The sequence below is a fragment of the Silene latifolia genome, chromosome 1 (genome assembly GCF_048544455.1).
Source record: "Silene latifolia isolate original U9 population chromosome 1, ASM4854445v1, whole genome shotgun sequence".
In the NCBI taxonomy this organism is placed as follows: Eukaryota; Viridiplantae; Streptophyta; class Magnoliopsida; order Caryophyllales; family Caryophyllaceae; genus Silene; species Silene latifolia.
The window spans coordinates 78,535,271-78,551,032 of NC_133526.1; the positions used below are offsets into that span (position 1 = coordinate 78,535,271).

At 37.9% G+C, this 15,762-nt stretch overlaps 1 protein-coding gene across 2 annotated transcripts; it reads right to left on the bottom strand.

The window, feature by feature from the left end:
* Positions 1 to 1,523: 1,523 nt before the first annotated feature.
* Positions 1,524 to 5,708, bottom strand: LOC141606864 (binding partner of ACD11 1). 2 transcript variants are annotated; one of them, XM_074426220.1, is made up of 8 exons: positions 5,409 to 5,708; positions 5,052 to 5,155; positions 4,825 to 4,900; positions 3,607 to 3,675; positions 3,469 to 3,534; positions 2,752 to 3,089; positions 1,873 to 1,996; positions 1,524 to 1,782 (listed from the first exon to the last, which is right to left on the bottom strand). In XM_074426220.1, the coding sequence occupies exons 1-8, from the start codon at positions 5,412 to 5,414 to the stop codon at positions 1,765 to 1,767; spliced, it is 801 nt and encodes a 266-aa protein (XP_074282321.1). In that variant the 5' UTR covers positions 5,415 to 5,708; the 3' UTR covers positions 1,524 to 1,764. The 2 variants fall into 2 exon arrangements, with proteins under 2 accessions (XP_074282321.1, XP_074282314.1); XM_074426213.1 differs by having other exon boundaries at positions 5,052 to 5,158.
* Between the last annotated feature and the right edge of the window lie 10,054 nt (positions 5,709 to 15,762).

Consider the following 15,762-nt stretch of genomic DNA (forward strand, 5'->3'; position numbering starts at 1 on the left):
GGATTATACATTACATGTGCTTTGTGAAAGAAAGAACATAAAAATGAACTCTATGTATCAGTAATTAGAAGATTAATTATTATTATTATTATGTAAGACGGTCTTATTAATTGAACAAAAAAATTTGAAATGACTAACTTATAAGAATGACACGTGTAAGTAAATTGTCCATATTTGAAGGGTACGTAGTTATGGTTCAAAAAAAATATATACTCCCTCCGTCTCAGTCAATAGTTTACAATTGCTTTATTCTCCCTACCAAAATATAGCAAATGTAAACTATTCATTAATTTCACACATATCTTTGTATTAATCATAAGGGTTATCAAAGCGCCCTCATTAGCTTACACTTATGATGATTAGTACTTAATAAATTTTGCTAGAATTCGAGATAACAAAACTTAAGAGGCTACTTAATGCTTAGAATCAAGTACGTATCAAGAGACCATAAGGGATTAGGATATTTCATTTTTTTTAAGAATTATGTCACACCCGGATTTGAACTTCGAAACACCTATTCGATAATGTTATATAACTTAGTTTTAAAATAATCAAGGTCATTAACCCGTACGAAGTACGGGCTTTCAAACTAGTAAGATAATATACAAACTCATTTATTTACAAACATCATACCAACAATAGATAAACCTCTTCAAGGTTCATAACATGGCCCACTATACTATTTCTTCTCTCACACTCTCTCCACAAACGTGTATACTATATTGTAACTCTTCTCATCCATGAACCTCAACACTCATGCCCAACAATAGAGAGTTTGTAGACAAATCTCTAAAATAATTGACACATCATCTTACAAACCTTTTGACAAACCTCTATTGCTAAATGCCCTCATTATCGGATTGGATCATTTCGAGTTTGAGATAGGTTTTGTCTGGTCAATAAGTCTCTCTTGTGACGGGCCAAGTATCACCCACATGAGTAGATAAGATAAAAGAAAGAGTGCCTAGGGAATCACAAATGGTTTGTCTTGAGTTTTATTTGACCCGTCACAAGCTTGTGACGAATATTGCCCGTCACAAATGAGAATGAGAATTTGTGTTGTCTGGGTTAGCTCCTTGGAAATAACTCCATATCTTGTTCCTGAAATTCCATGAAATTTCTCATAATAAAGTTCTGAAAAAAACTCACTTTGATCAAGTATGACATCGATAAGTTGAGCCAAATGAGTAGAATGTTTGAACATGTTACGTCTTGACAAATATACTCCCTGATGTGCCTAGTGGAATTAAAACTCATGGAATAACTGATCTCCTTAAATGACCTTAAAATATTTCAGGTAATATTCATACTATGACCAAAACAATCGGATTTGTTATTGTGAGTGTCAAAATTGTTCAACTCATCATTTAATCTTATTTCTCCAGTTGGGTAATGATTCATTAAATGTTTAGTCGCATAAAGTATGCCTCGTATTATTTGTATCAAGTACTCGTTGCAATATTATGGATGGTATAACGTTTGTGCTCATAAATTTATACATCTAAACACAAATAACACATGAATAAATCTCAAATAATGAATTATGAATAAATCTCAAATAATGAATTATAATCAATTTCGTAGTAGTGTTATAATTTTTCAACACCACTTAGATTCTACAAACAAATCTCACGCTCATTCCTCCTCTTTTTACCTGGAAAGTAAAATGAAAATAATCGTCTTGTAAAATGTACCATTTACAGATTGATTGGGAGATGACCGATACCTTGCCTTAAAGCTAGTCCAATGCTTGTGATTATGCATTTATGCAGCTATTGGATCCTGCAATCGTTACCAAGCTCAATATAAGAGGGGATTGATTTTTTTTTTCGAAAAAAGAGAATCAAAACTGCGAGATGAAAGAACAAAGACCTTTGCAGTAAGATTTGACATAGCTGTGCTGAATTTCTCTCGAGTTTTCATACCAGCGACATGTCCAACCTTAGTGACCTTACTGAAAGCACCATTGAACCACGCTGCTCCTGCAGTAACATACCTTGAGAAAACAAACGAGTGTTAGTAACTTAGTATGCAACTGTATTGTATATATGTTAGGAGGCGTCCTTAGCCACCTTAGGAGTTAGGACAAAGGATAATAATGGTACATGCTTCGTTATATCATTCATGGGTGTCATATTTCACTATTATACTGAAAAAGGCTAATTCAGTCCAGTAAATCACAGCCTATGACAAAGCTATAAAACAAACAATTTCTGAATAAGAAAAATAATGTTTTGTATTATACACGATGCAATTTTCTCTGTCAACAGTGGTATTACATAGTGCCGAAAGGGATTCCATCTTAATCGTTGCTTGATCTAGGTTGTTTCCCCATAACAGTGGCCAAAACCACCTCCAAATATGGTCATGATAACCAACTAAACCTTATATCAGGACTATGGTTGCCTAAACTGTTACTGGTACGTAACCCCTGATCGTAGTACACTCTTAATATTGTCTGGCATACATATTTTAAGCAATCTCCATGATAGATAAGCTTGAATTGATTTGCAATATGGTAGGTATTCAGTAGGGTTGAGCAAATCTAGTCACCCAGATCACAACACTAGAGATACAAAGGGTCGCATTCGGAGATCCTTTGCATAGATCCAGATGTGGGATGTCCAACCCTAGATCACGATCCTAACCATATTCACAAGGCAGGCCCAGTTGATTTAATACCATGATGTCAACATTCATTGACATGACAATGCCATAATACATTCTATGAAGGGGAATCAGAGAGAATACCTGCTTGACTTTACAGCTGATCCTGTGTCGTTTAACTTCCTCTCAGCTGCAAGTATGGCTGCCATTGTTTTGTCAGAGACCTGAAGCCTTTGATCTACAGACTTCACTTTCTCATTGACAGCCGAAATTCCGACAGTGATTTTATCAGTTAGTCCAACTCTTTTATCAAAAGAAGTAACCCTGGCAGATGCAGTAGCCCTCAGCTGATGCTTCTCATCGAATGCTTTTGCCTTGTTTACAGCATCTTGCCTGATGGCCGAACCTTTAGCTATCATATTGGAAACAACCTCTTGAGCTTTACTAACATATATCCTTCCATTGGGTGAGCCAGATTTAAACTGCTTGAAAAAAACAAAAAACAAAAAAAAAACGTTATATTGAGCTTGTCTTAACGGGAGAGAAAAAAAAGTGATTACTTGTGATTTCACAATCATTTTATATAACAAGTATTCTAGGCGAAGAAAGTAAAAATCGAGAATCAGGAGAACTGGTTCATTATATGATGTGATCTATTGGCGTGCAGGTCATTAAAGGATGCTATCTTTACATAATAGCCAGCAAAGGCAATTACATGACTAATTTTTATTATACTCGCAACATCCAAAAGTCTTAGAAAGACGAAACTTGTTCAGCAACAAATATTCTAAATGAAGAAGGGCAAAGTCGTCACAGAACTTCAACAATTAAATGGTCAATTAACCCTCTCCTCCATCTTACCTCGGCATTTAATGACGTATCTTCTGCATCAGCTGTTCTTGAAGCATTCTCAACAATTTTTACTTCCTGCATAAAAATCATAACATTTATGGGAAGTACAAAAGTTGAACCCATCCCAAATCGGTCAAGTGAAATTACCATCTCAGGCTTCACAACATAGTTTTCTGCAAGAGATATCGTCACAATGCGATCCACAAGAGTTGCTCCCTGCACAGACCACAAATTAAAAGTTTAAAACAAGCTTAAGTTATGCATCCCAAAAGGCTTGTAGACCTTAACCAAACAGGAAGTCAGATGCAAGAACATGCCTATACAAAGTAAGCGTACTTGCATGTGCAAAATGGAAGAAACTAGAAACTATACCAACATGAATCCAATTCACTATCAACAAAAGGTTTTTTATATTTATTTTTTTGGATGGAGAGATTTGGAAGGAAAGGAAGGTGTACTCCTTTTTTTAGATAGCAAGTTTCGTCAGGTCGGAGGGAAATGGATGGGAGGGAAGGGCAAATTAATATCCTTCAAACCATGAGAATGATTTGACAGGAAATCCCCCCTTCTTCCTTCTCTTCCTCATGCATCCAAACAAAGGGTAAAATTAGAAGATGTATGAATGAAGAAGCACTGCGGTTAGGAAAATTCCCAGAGTATATTTCACAAGATGGCCATATGCCGGGAGGCCTTAAGGATCACGGACGGGTGTATGGTAACTTGCGCATGTGCCTCACCTCTTCTGACACCAAACTTCTGATAAGACATTGACAGACAAGGTCAAGTCAATTCAGAAGTAATTCTGGCTTCAGTGCAGGGGTAAAAGAAACATCAGAGTTACCTTAGAACTCTCCCTTTCTATAAAGCACTTGATGAATTCAAAATTTTCTGAAGAAAGATACTCCGTACTTTGCATTAAATATTCATCCCATTGGTAAATATCTTTCTATAGAGGGAAAGACCCGCTACTAAACTGATGACGTTTCAAATCAATTCTCATATAGGGTCATCAGGAAACCCACTCTCCACATTAGGAGTAAGATTGTGTACATCCAACCCCTCTTACTCCGCCATTTGCGGCCCTCAGGCACCAGCTGATGCGGTTGTTCTTCCGTTATTGTACGGGGAAACTCATATAATATGGGACCAAAATTAACCGCAATAATTCGCTCAAAACACAATGAGTGAGGCTGCATACATCTAATCCCTCAAAGTCTACATAATTCCTAAAAAAACATTAAAATAATGACAATGTAAACCATGCCAGGTAGCCAATAAAATTCCTTAATTCTCAAACCTCGTCATTATTATGATATTCAAGAGAAACACGGCATTATTAGTATAATAGTATGTCAGGAAACTTACAGAGAGTAACAAGGCAATTTCTAGGGCTTTTTCTTCAGTAAAGGTAACAAAAGCTGTCTTAGATTGACCTGATTCACTGTACCCAGAAAAGAATGAACACAAAAGGCAAATACCCATTAATCAAAATCTCATAACTTTAACCATAAAACAAGTAAAGTAACCAAACAAACATTAAACTACAAGCAAAGCTCAGGGTAATTAAAACAAGCAATAAAATTAAAACTAACCTGCAGATCTCAATGTGTTCAATATCACCAGAAAATGAGAAAAAATCATAAATTTCCCTTTGAGTTGCTAGATCTGATAAGTTGTCTACCTTTACTGTTTTACTCTGCTAAACAAACAAGACACGTTCAACAATCAATTAGTCTAGTATAAGGCGGTTTTATACAAAGATAACATAAAACAGATCCAAACATAACCATATTAGTGGGTAAAACTAGTTACTAAAACAAGCAACTAGTTTTGCAATAAACTTGAAGTATTTGTGTTCAACATAACTCAAATTAGAAGTTGGTGTAGTAAGAACAAAGATTAGAAAACAAAGAAAGAAAGAAAAGGGTAATATTTGCAGTGACATAAACCTGCATTATGGGCAAATAAAAGGGAAAATTGTCTGTAAAAGAATGGATTTTAGAGAGAATGTTTTGTGGGTTTTATAGGTATATTATGTGTTGGCTTGATTTTGATTTGGTAATATGTAACACACAATGTCTGATTGTTTGATTTTGTGACAGGGAATGGAGTAGAGACTACAGAGTGGAGGTTGCTCCTTTTAAAGGGAAGACAAGAGACAACTCAGATATGAATCATATCATATGATGATTAATCATTAGGGAGTACTACTCTCTGTTTGACTCTATTATTCTACTCATAAACTAACCAAATACGGTATTGTACTCTGTAAAAAAATTAATCGTATCCCTCCGTCCCCGTCAATGTTTATCTATTTCTAAATTCACAAATGGGTATTACTCTTTCACATACGCATTTTACTCTTTTATATACGCAAATTACCTTCTTATCCCTTTCATTTTTACAATTTCTCTCCTCCCTTGTCCCTCATGCTACCTTTATACTCCAGTAATTAAAGAAACCAAACACCCGTCCGCCCTAACAACCACCACCTCCATTTCCCGACCTGCACCAACCACCCATACCACCAGCAATCTCGCCGGCGACCGGCGGATCAGAGACCGACCTGAGACACCGGCCTCTTTCCTCACCAATGACCACAGCCACGACTACGCCAACGAACCACCTTTCACGCAGCCACGATCAATACTGCTGCAATGCCCGCACACCACCATGTCCCCGTCCACTCCCATCGCACAACGCCCATCTTCCATGTTCTCTCATGTATGTTAGAGTTCATTAATTGAAAAAAAAAATTAACAAGCAATATGGACATACGAAGTACTCCAGTAATCAACTCATCCTCACCACTTTGTTCATATTAAATTGGTGATGAAATAAATTTTCCGAAATAAATGGTACTCTAAATCAATTCGTCAAGCAATTAACTATTGAATGATAATTTGATTGAAAGTTGACTATTGTGTACTGCGTTATGGACATACGAACTTATAGCACCCTAAATCAAACGCATAATGCAATCTAAGTTACACACTCCAATTTTTCGCAATACAAAAGCAAATTAATGAATTTTTTTGATAAATCGAAGTATTTAATTGTTTGAATTGACTAACTTGAAGTGAAATTGAATTAGGTTTTAGACGAAAAAAAAAAGATAAAATCAAGTTTTTTTTTGTTTGGGGGGAGGGTAGAGTTTGGAAATAATATGGGAAAAATGTATGTGAAAGAGTAAAAGTCGTATGTGAAAAAGTAACACCGTTCACTCTCATTTGTGACGGGCATATCCGTCGCAAGCTTGCGACGGATCAAGTATTACCTATGTGGGATGGATAAGACAAAAAAAGAATGCCTAGGAAGTAACAATCTACTTTGTCTTATTTAAGCACATGGGTATTACATGACCCGTCGCAAGCTTGTGACGGATATGTCCGTCACAAGAGAGACTTGTTGTTACACAAATTCTTATTTAAGACGGTTACTATCAGTTTTAAACTTAAAACTAGCCAAGTATACCTATGTTGAATGAATAGGATAAAAGCAAATTGCATTGAAAAGTTAAAAGGTTTGTCCTAAATAGCCACTGACATGTCTTAAACTTTATGACGGATAATATCATCTTAAGCAGGACTAGCTGGTTGATTAATGTATTTGATTTCGAAATCATGTCTTCAACGGGGGTGTGTTTGGCCGCCAATTTCGTGCTAAACTAATCGGAAAATTTACATGATATTTTACTATTTTTGAACTTTGATGTTTTTCACGTAGGGGTATATGGTAAGCAGTAAATTGGTGAAATTTCAGCATATTTGAGACTTTTAGCATGTTTGACTCAACAATCTACTAAATTACGTATTTGGTAAATGACATATTGAAATAGTAGATTGAGGTCCAATTTTACTGTTTTACAATATGCTGCTCCCCAGCATATTCACTTTAGTAGATTGTAAAACATGAATGTAAAAAATGAATTTGTTTATAATTTACACATCATCTATTTACTAAATGAATAAGTGATACTAGTTTAGTTCGCGTGCAATGTATGCACGATATATAAAGAGTTTTACTTTTTCTTAGGGTGTGTTTGGATAGCAAAAGTGGAGGGAAAGGGAGGGGAGGGAGAAGGAGGGAAGAGAAAGGGATGGAATGGAAGGGAAGTGGAGGGAAAGGGAGGGGAGGGAGAAGGAGGGAAGAGAAAGGGATGGAATGGAAGGGAAGTGGAGGGATTCATTTTCCCTCCCCTCAAAATCCCTCCACCTCCATTTTGCTAACCAAACAAAGAATTTAACATCCCTTCCTTTCCCTCCCCTCTCTTTTCCTCCAAATCCTCCTATCCAAACAGACCCTTAGTGTATAATTATATTTATGAAACTTAAATTCTAATCTTTTTTTTTTTTTTTTTTTTTTTTTTTTTTTTTTTTTTTTTTTTACGTTTCTCGAAATCAAAGTCAAAATCGTATTAATCATGAAATAAGTATTTCAATGAAAGTTTTTCGTATTAGCGAGAGATTAATGGTGTTATTTTATAAAATTTTACTGACAGTATATTTTTAGCCGCAACTTTTTATCATAGAAAGCAATCATTTTTTTTCGTATGATTCTTTAAACAAAAAAAAATTCCTTTTTATATTATAAAAAGATTGGAGATAATTTTGTTTAGAATATAAAATACTAAATGACACGAATATCACAAATAGGATTATAAATATGAAAAATTATGTGTATTATAGCCCACCATAGTTATAGAATATGCTAAAAATAACTACACTTTATTTTAGGAAATATGTTTAGGAGGGAAAATTTGGAGTTTCGCCTGTTCATTTAGTAAATAGGGGATTAAGAATTTTCCCGCTCAAATCACCCTCAACTACAAATCTTATCTTCATAAATACAAGATCATTTAGAGCAATTCTGTGCGTCCACGTCAGCAAATAAAGTTTTTTTTATTTAAAAAAGGTCAAATGCGGGACCCACAGGAAAATTGAGGAATTAGTTTAAAAAAACGTTGTTGTTGATGTTTTGTACGTTACTTTTTTGTACGTAAATGATTATATTTATGATTTTTACGGAAATATTTATTCATAACTTTACGAATTAACTATTAACTATATTATATTTATGATTTTTAAGGAAATATTTATGAATAATTTGACGAATTAACTATTTATTAACAAATAAACTATTTATGAATAATGAATAATTTATATTATTATATTATATTACAATAAATAACAACAAATTACAAAAAATTGATACAAATACAAAACAAATTTTTACTACAGGAATGATATTAGACTGTTTTAGTTAATTCTACATTTAGCTTTCTTGAATTGTATTGTAAACCCTCTTTAATTTTGACAATATCCCGATATCACGGATTTAAAACATGTGCAAGTTTCAAACCCTTGCAAGTTTTTCACGTGTTTTAACCTATTATCATTACAAAAGAAATAGAGTATAAAATATTCATGTATTTTGGTTAACATTTTTGAAATGTTAATCATAATATCAATAATCTTAAAAACATACCCGTGCAATTTTGCACGGGTTGAAAACTAGTTGGGCCTTAATAGTAAATAAGTTTGGTTATTCTCAAATATTGGGCTTAAACTTTTGTTTATTCTATTGTATACAAATGTTGTCCTACTTTATAATTCTTATTTCTCATTATTTGGAGAGAAATATATTACACTAAATACTTTAGACTACCATATATTTTACATATGCTATATTTCATAATATATGTGACATCCCGCGATAAAGCGCAAAATATAACTACTAAATTAAAGCGGAATTTGTGATATTTTTAAAAACTTTTTATTATAGGTTAAAAAAATAGCACGCGGGTGCCACTAAAGAAATGAAACAAATACAACAATAGACAAATTTAGGTTATTACAGCACAAGTCTAGAAAACGGGGAAAAGATATCCCACGAATAAACATATGAGGGGTTTCTAAACTAGCAACTAAGGTCCAAGAGTTTAGTTCTCGTTAGCCCACACGTCTTCTCCCCGTAAACATCTTCACCACCTGCCATTCATGTAAACATGAACGCCACAGTCAGTGGGGAGTAACTCAAGGTTCTCCCAGCCACAAAATGTCGAAACGAACATAACAAAGAACTAAAACAGGTAAGTCATATAGGATACTTACAAAAGATAAGAATATCAAGTTTATATTTGAACACGACAATTAAATGAGAAGGAACAAGATATATCAACCTTAGCCTGATAACGATTAAACTATTCATGTGAGACAAATAAATAATATGAAACACGAGAATACGGTAATCTACACCAAAGCACGCATTTCAAGGAAATACAACATAGATGTGAGATTGGAATCCGAATCATGTGAAGCAGTTAAGTAAGAGATCAAGTAAAAACTGTAGCCATTACTTTTAAAACCTCTTAACAAACAGTGCACGGGACATGGCTACTAATGTCACATTCGTACTTATGGCTTGCATCTCACCATAATAACGGATGGGAGCATCAATCCTGGCGATCATATCGCAACTAGAAGGCTTGCATCTCACCTCTAGTATCCGATAGGACCAAGGCAAACAACACAAGGCATAACTCTTGCCTTGAAAGATAAATACCAATATCTATAACCAAGCAAGACCTTTACTACTCATATATCAAAATATAATTCCCCTGGTAGGACGACAATGGTACTCCCAAGACTCGGTCCTAGTCTAAATCTGGCCAGACTCTCGGGACAGCACAGTTCCCGATTCGACATGCGGCAGGACAGTCCGCATCCAAGACCCCAACCCTAAATCGGAAATCGAGAACCCACAATCGGGGACAGATCCAAAGAGGCGGAAGATATGAGCTAAACCCACAATCGGCAGGACAGTCCGAAAGAGGCGTAAAGATAAGTCAAGCAATACGGTATAGCATAAAGGCATTATCAAGAGAATACGACTCAACCAAGCGATACGAGTCAACTTGAAAAGAGACTACTACATGTATTGAACTGATGATAATCCAAGTGAGATATTTCATGCCAAATTATATTCATGAACATGAATGAGTAACCCAATTTCTTCAATATTTGTCACTTGAATAAAAATATAAACAAACGGAAATGAACCATTTTGTGGACAGCGGGCCGCCCACGGGGGCGCTTGGGTTGGAAAAGAGAAACAAGCGTTTGCATTTTGTATGGAGTCGCCACCAATTTTTATGGGAAATTGGAACCGTTCGAATACCTCGTGTCATGTCAAGACACAAAGTAGAGACATGAACACTAAGCAATCGTTACCCTTAACATTCTATGTCTAGAATGACTCTCGTGGATGCCAATGAACATGGGTGTTCACAGATATCTGGAGTAAGGGGTGAGGGTACGTATTAAGAAGCTCTTTTGATCGAACACCTAATCCCGCCCGCCTCGATAGCGGCCTCTACTAATGATTAGGGAAGTTATTCGTACTTGATATATCGTCGGCTATATGCATGGAATGCAACACCCATAGATTAATCCTAGCATGTGAGAAATTAACTAAGTCGGTGAACAATTAATTAGCAAACAATTAATGTCGAGGTAGGATTTAATGCTCATTTACATGTGAAAACATACAAGCAATAAAAGAAATACAATAATTATGAACTACAATAATGAAAATTACAATAATTAAAAAGGAATAGGTGATTTATGTCGAAAATACCTTTAAAACGGATAATTTAAGAAAAAGAATAAAAAGAAAGAAAGAAAGAATTAAATAAATTAACGAACATGAATTAGCGTGATATTATGGTTAATAGTAGATTATACGTAGACTAATTATACTAAGTCAAGGCAGAAACGGAGTTCAGGGACAGAACTCAGCCAGGAACAGGAGCAGCAGAGCTGCGTCCTTTGGAATAGGCGCAGCAGACGCTGCGTCTGTTCCTTGGCTCAGTTCTGGCTGTGAAGCCGTAATTGCAAGCCGTTAATGTCAATTGGTAAATTTAATGATTGATTAGATTATTTACTCGGATGAAAGTTATTAATAGATTGTTTAACATGCGAATGAGTCATGAAAGCAGTAAAACATGAATGAGATGGAATTGAACGAATTAACATGAGATGGAATAATGACAGAAGTGAAAAATATTAATGAGTCAAGCAAATTAATTCAATTAATTAGGTTAGATATGATGGATTAATGACGGATATGCGACGAACATGACAAATAACAGATGAAAGCTATATCAAAGACGAATTCCAGAAACCCAGTATGAACAAATTGAATCTCCATAACTCGGAATTGAATTTAATGACAAAAACCCGCAAATATTGGATTATTAGGGATTTAAGTCGGATTCGTGATAATTAAAACATATTAATGATGATGATTACAATATACATGTGAATTATATACTATTATGATGAAGAATTAACAAACAAAACGAAGCAATCAAAAGGATTTTGAAACGAATAACAGAGATTTAACGAAGAAGAAAGGAAGCAGAATCTGCAGCGGCCTCACGAAGAGGCGCAGCAGAATCGCGCTCTCCTTCAAGAGGCGCAGCAGATTCTTTGCGTCCTTTCTTTCTCGACGGTTATCTACTGGAAATCCGTAAAAAAGAGGTTTTAAAGCATGGTTTAGAAATCGGTTTTAATGGTATTTTCGACGTAAACCTTACAATTGTGATACAATAAATAAATACAATAAAATAAAGAGAGATTTACACTCTCAGACTTACATGTTGACGAAACGAGAAGGACTAAGATATCGATTAGTGATGCTCGACGCGAATGCAAAGAAAGTGCCCTCGTAAGAGGAAAACGATTAGATTAATTAAGTTGATTGATGTGGAGTTGGTCAAATTGGTCGGTCATGCAAACGGGGAGGCTGGTGCTCAGAAGGATCCGAGCTTACGTGGTCGAAAGTTCAAGCACGTAGACGCCAAAAAGTAAGAACAAAGTCTAGAATGCAAAGGGAGAAGAGAAGGGCGGACACTCGCGTGAGAAATATGAGGAGCGAAGGCTCCTATTTATACTAATCACGTGAAGGGACTAGGGTTTCGGAGACTCTTTGGAAGTGAATCTCGGAAAGATATGAAAAAGATACGAGAAATACGCAGAAAAGGGTCTGGGAAGAGGCGCAGCAGCCACTGCGTCTCTTGGAAGAGGCGCAGCACCTGCTGCGTCTGTTCCCAAGGGGTTTCCTCCTGCAGAAGAAAGATCTCTGTGTTTGAGTTATGGTAGGACGGAAATAATTCGATTTTCCTTAATATCTTATGTGAATATTACGGGAAATTGCTTACTAAAAGATAAAATTTATGAAATATGGAATAGAAATATCCGGGACATTCCAGAACATTCTGACTCGGGATTCAACGGTTATCAGAAAATGGAGACGGTTTTAGGCCCGGACTCCGAATGTACTCTAATTACTGCCAAAACGACCGTATCGGGACGTAGATGACAACTAAGAGGTAGACATTAATATTTGAGCAATCACTTGACGATAATCTTACGAACTGTCACAAATCGTTCCGCATATCAAACATGCGGCCCAATCATCACCGGGTGGTTTGCGGGAGGTGCAGAAATGAGGTATCTACAGAGCCCCCACTTTGACTGAGGCTTGGACAAGGCGAAAGTCAAAGTATAGCCATCAGGTCAATCAAAGATTACAACCTGACGACTATGGCGACGCGAGGCGGCTCACGGGGTCTGAGCCAAGGACCTGTCGTCGGGAACATTTTAGAGTCTGTCGACTATCGGGGAGGGTCGTTTAAAGTCGATTAGACTACGTAAGGAGGCTTGCCAGCCATAAGAAGAGACCATACCTGAAACTTCTTCTCGAGATGCTTCCGGAGGTGCATAGGAGCTAAGGTTAAGCATAAGAGCTAAGGGTAAGACCTAAAAGATAAGTAAGGATTGGTACTAGGGTGTGGGACCCTAAAGGAAAACATTGACGGGAAGGAGGCCTAAAGTAAGTTCAACTTAAAGGATAGCTAAAGCTTGGGTATAGGAACTCTATTGGTTTGGGAACTGCTGGAGAACGACACCTTTGTCGCACTCCGCGGGGAAACACGAAATATTGTGAGTAGCAGGACACAGGCGGGAACTGCTGAGGAAAAGCTGCTTAGGTAGATGTCAATCCTCGTATCTTGAGAGGGACAGTACGTCCGCTTACTCTCGCTAGAGACGTAATGAGGGTGTTATTCTTCTTGTCATGAGAGGGAAAGTATATCCGCTTACTCTCGCTGGAGACATAATGAAGGTGTGTCGAATCCTGTGAAGGAACAAATGCTCGTTATGACAAGCAAACGGGTCTTGGAAGGAATAAATGATGTGCGGCAGTCTGCTGCTGGCTTGGAAATGCGGGCCGGAACGAAAGAAAATCGCCAAACGGACCAAAAGAACAAAAATAGCATCGGGGAAGAGGCGCACCAAAGATGGCCCCACAAATAACGAACTCATAATGAATTTTTGAAAATCCGTATGGAGGGAACAAAAGGAAGAGGCGCAGCAAGAGCTGCGTCTCTTGGAAGAGGCGCAGCGCCTGCTGCGTCTATTCCCCAAATTGGTTTTCCTGCGTAAAAGCGCGAAAATCAGGAGGCTTTGTTCATTTTTATTCGAAACACAAATCACTCATTTCTCTCTCAAATCTTCACCATTTCCGCCAAGGTTCGATCCAAAAGCTTGCATTAAACATGACTAATCGAGGTATATGTCTCAATCTTGCATTAATCGTCTATATTCGTCCAATTTTGAGTCGAAAAAACTAGGGTTTATGACCCATTTGATCGAAAATTTGGGGCTTTTCCCCCAAACGCATTTGCCTTGTCAAATTGACATTAGAAATGGATAGTAGGTGATATTAGGAACATAACCATGTATTTTTCTTGAATTTTCATCAAGTTTTGAACCTTTGAGTGAATTTTGAGACGGTTTTACAGCTAAACCGTAAATTGCTTTGAAAATAGCCTTAGGATTGCCCATTTGCGATGAAACTTGATATTTGGGACCCTTGAATGATGGGTAAACTTTCTACCATCTCGGAATTTTGGTTTGTGACAACTTTTTCAGGACACTTTTCTGGGGCATAATCACCATTATAACGAAATGCTGCCGAAATTTCGACTCGAACTCGGAACTAGGCTTCGAATTAGGCTTGACTTGACCCAAATTACCACATGAGTGATCGGGTAGGTGGGAATATGGCCAAGGATGGCGAGAAAAGAGTGGTTTCAGGGCTTTGAAGGCTCGAAAATCCTTTAACCAAGGCTTGTCGTCACGTGACGCGGCCTAAATTTGCTTTAATATGGCAGGTGATGAGGCTTCTACTTCTAGGAGAGCTCCCATGGAGATCAACGCTGCCACTGTCGAGGAGGCTTTAGAGCAGGCCTTTACCGCTGCGGTGATGGCTGCTGGAGACGAGTTTCACGAGGAGAAGGCCGTCGAGGAGGATGAGGCCCCGAGACGGGCCAACGTCGGATGAGGAGGTCGTCAGCTGAGAGGGGCTCCCGCGTGGGCTGAGACTTGGGAGAGCAGGCACCTGGTGTGGGCTGCAGAGGGTCACCTGTCCTACAGGACGGTGAAGAGTTTGGTAAATAGGAATTCACTACTCATTACTCATTCTCTTTCATTCTTTTATTCAAATTTCTTTCAAACTTCATTCAAAACTAAAGATAGCTTTGTTTTAAATCACAATAGGAGGCCGGGAACATCAGGTCGTTCTCGGGTTACACGACAGCGATGGATCACTACGAGCGGCTGTCGGCGGAGGAGAGGGCCATGATCGAGCGTGGAGCGTTTGGTCCTTTGGTTCAGGTTTGGAGGGATATCACGAAGAGGAAGTTGCGGGCTAACCTTAGCCTGGTCCGTGCTTTCTTGGACCGATTCTGGGATACGACTTCCACGTTTCACATTCCTTTCGGTGAGGTGGGAGTCACTCTGGAGGACTACGGCATGATTTCTGGTCTGCCGTGCGGGACCGAGGAGGTGGTGTGGCCGGAAACTGCCATGAGGGCGGACTCGGCCGAGGCGAGGAGATTGATCGGCTGGAACTTATCGCCGAAGGTTCTGATCTTGGGTTTGATACCCGCCTTACGTTCGAGACTACTTTGCGGGGAAGACCCCGACGCGACGCGGTGACGATTGACGGGAGGGAGACGGCTCCTCCTCCTGTCACCGGTGAAAGCGGAGGGCCCGTCTGTGGCTCTGGTGGTTTCTGTCTTCGATTTACCTCGGAGACAAGGGCGAGAGGCTGTCGACGAAGCTTCTTCCCTTCCTTTCTAACCTGAGTTACCTAGGGCGTTGGGACTGGGTCACTGCTGGTTTTGCGGTCCTCATCCGCTTCATGAGGGCCATGGTTCGTCCGGAGTTGATGGAG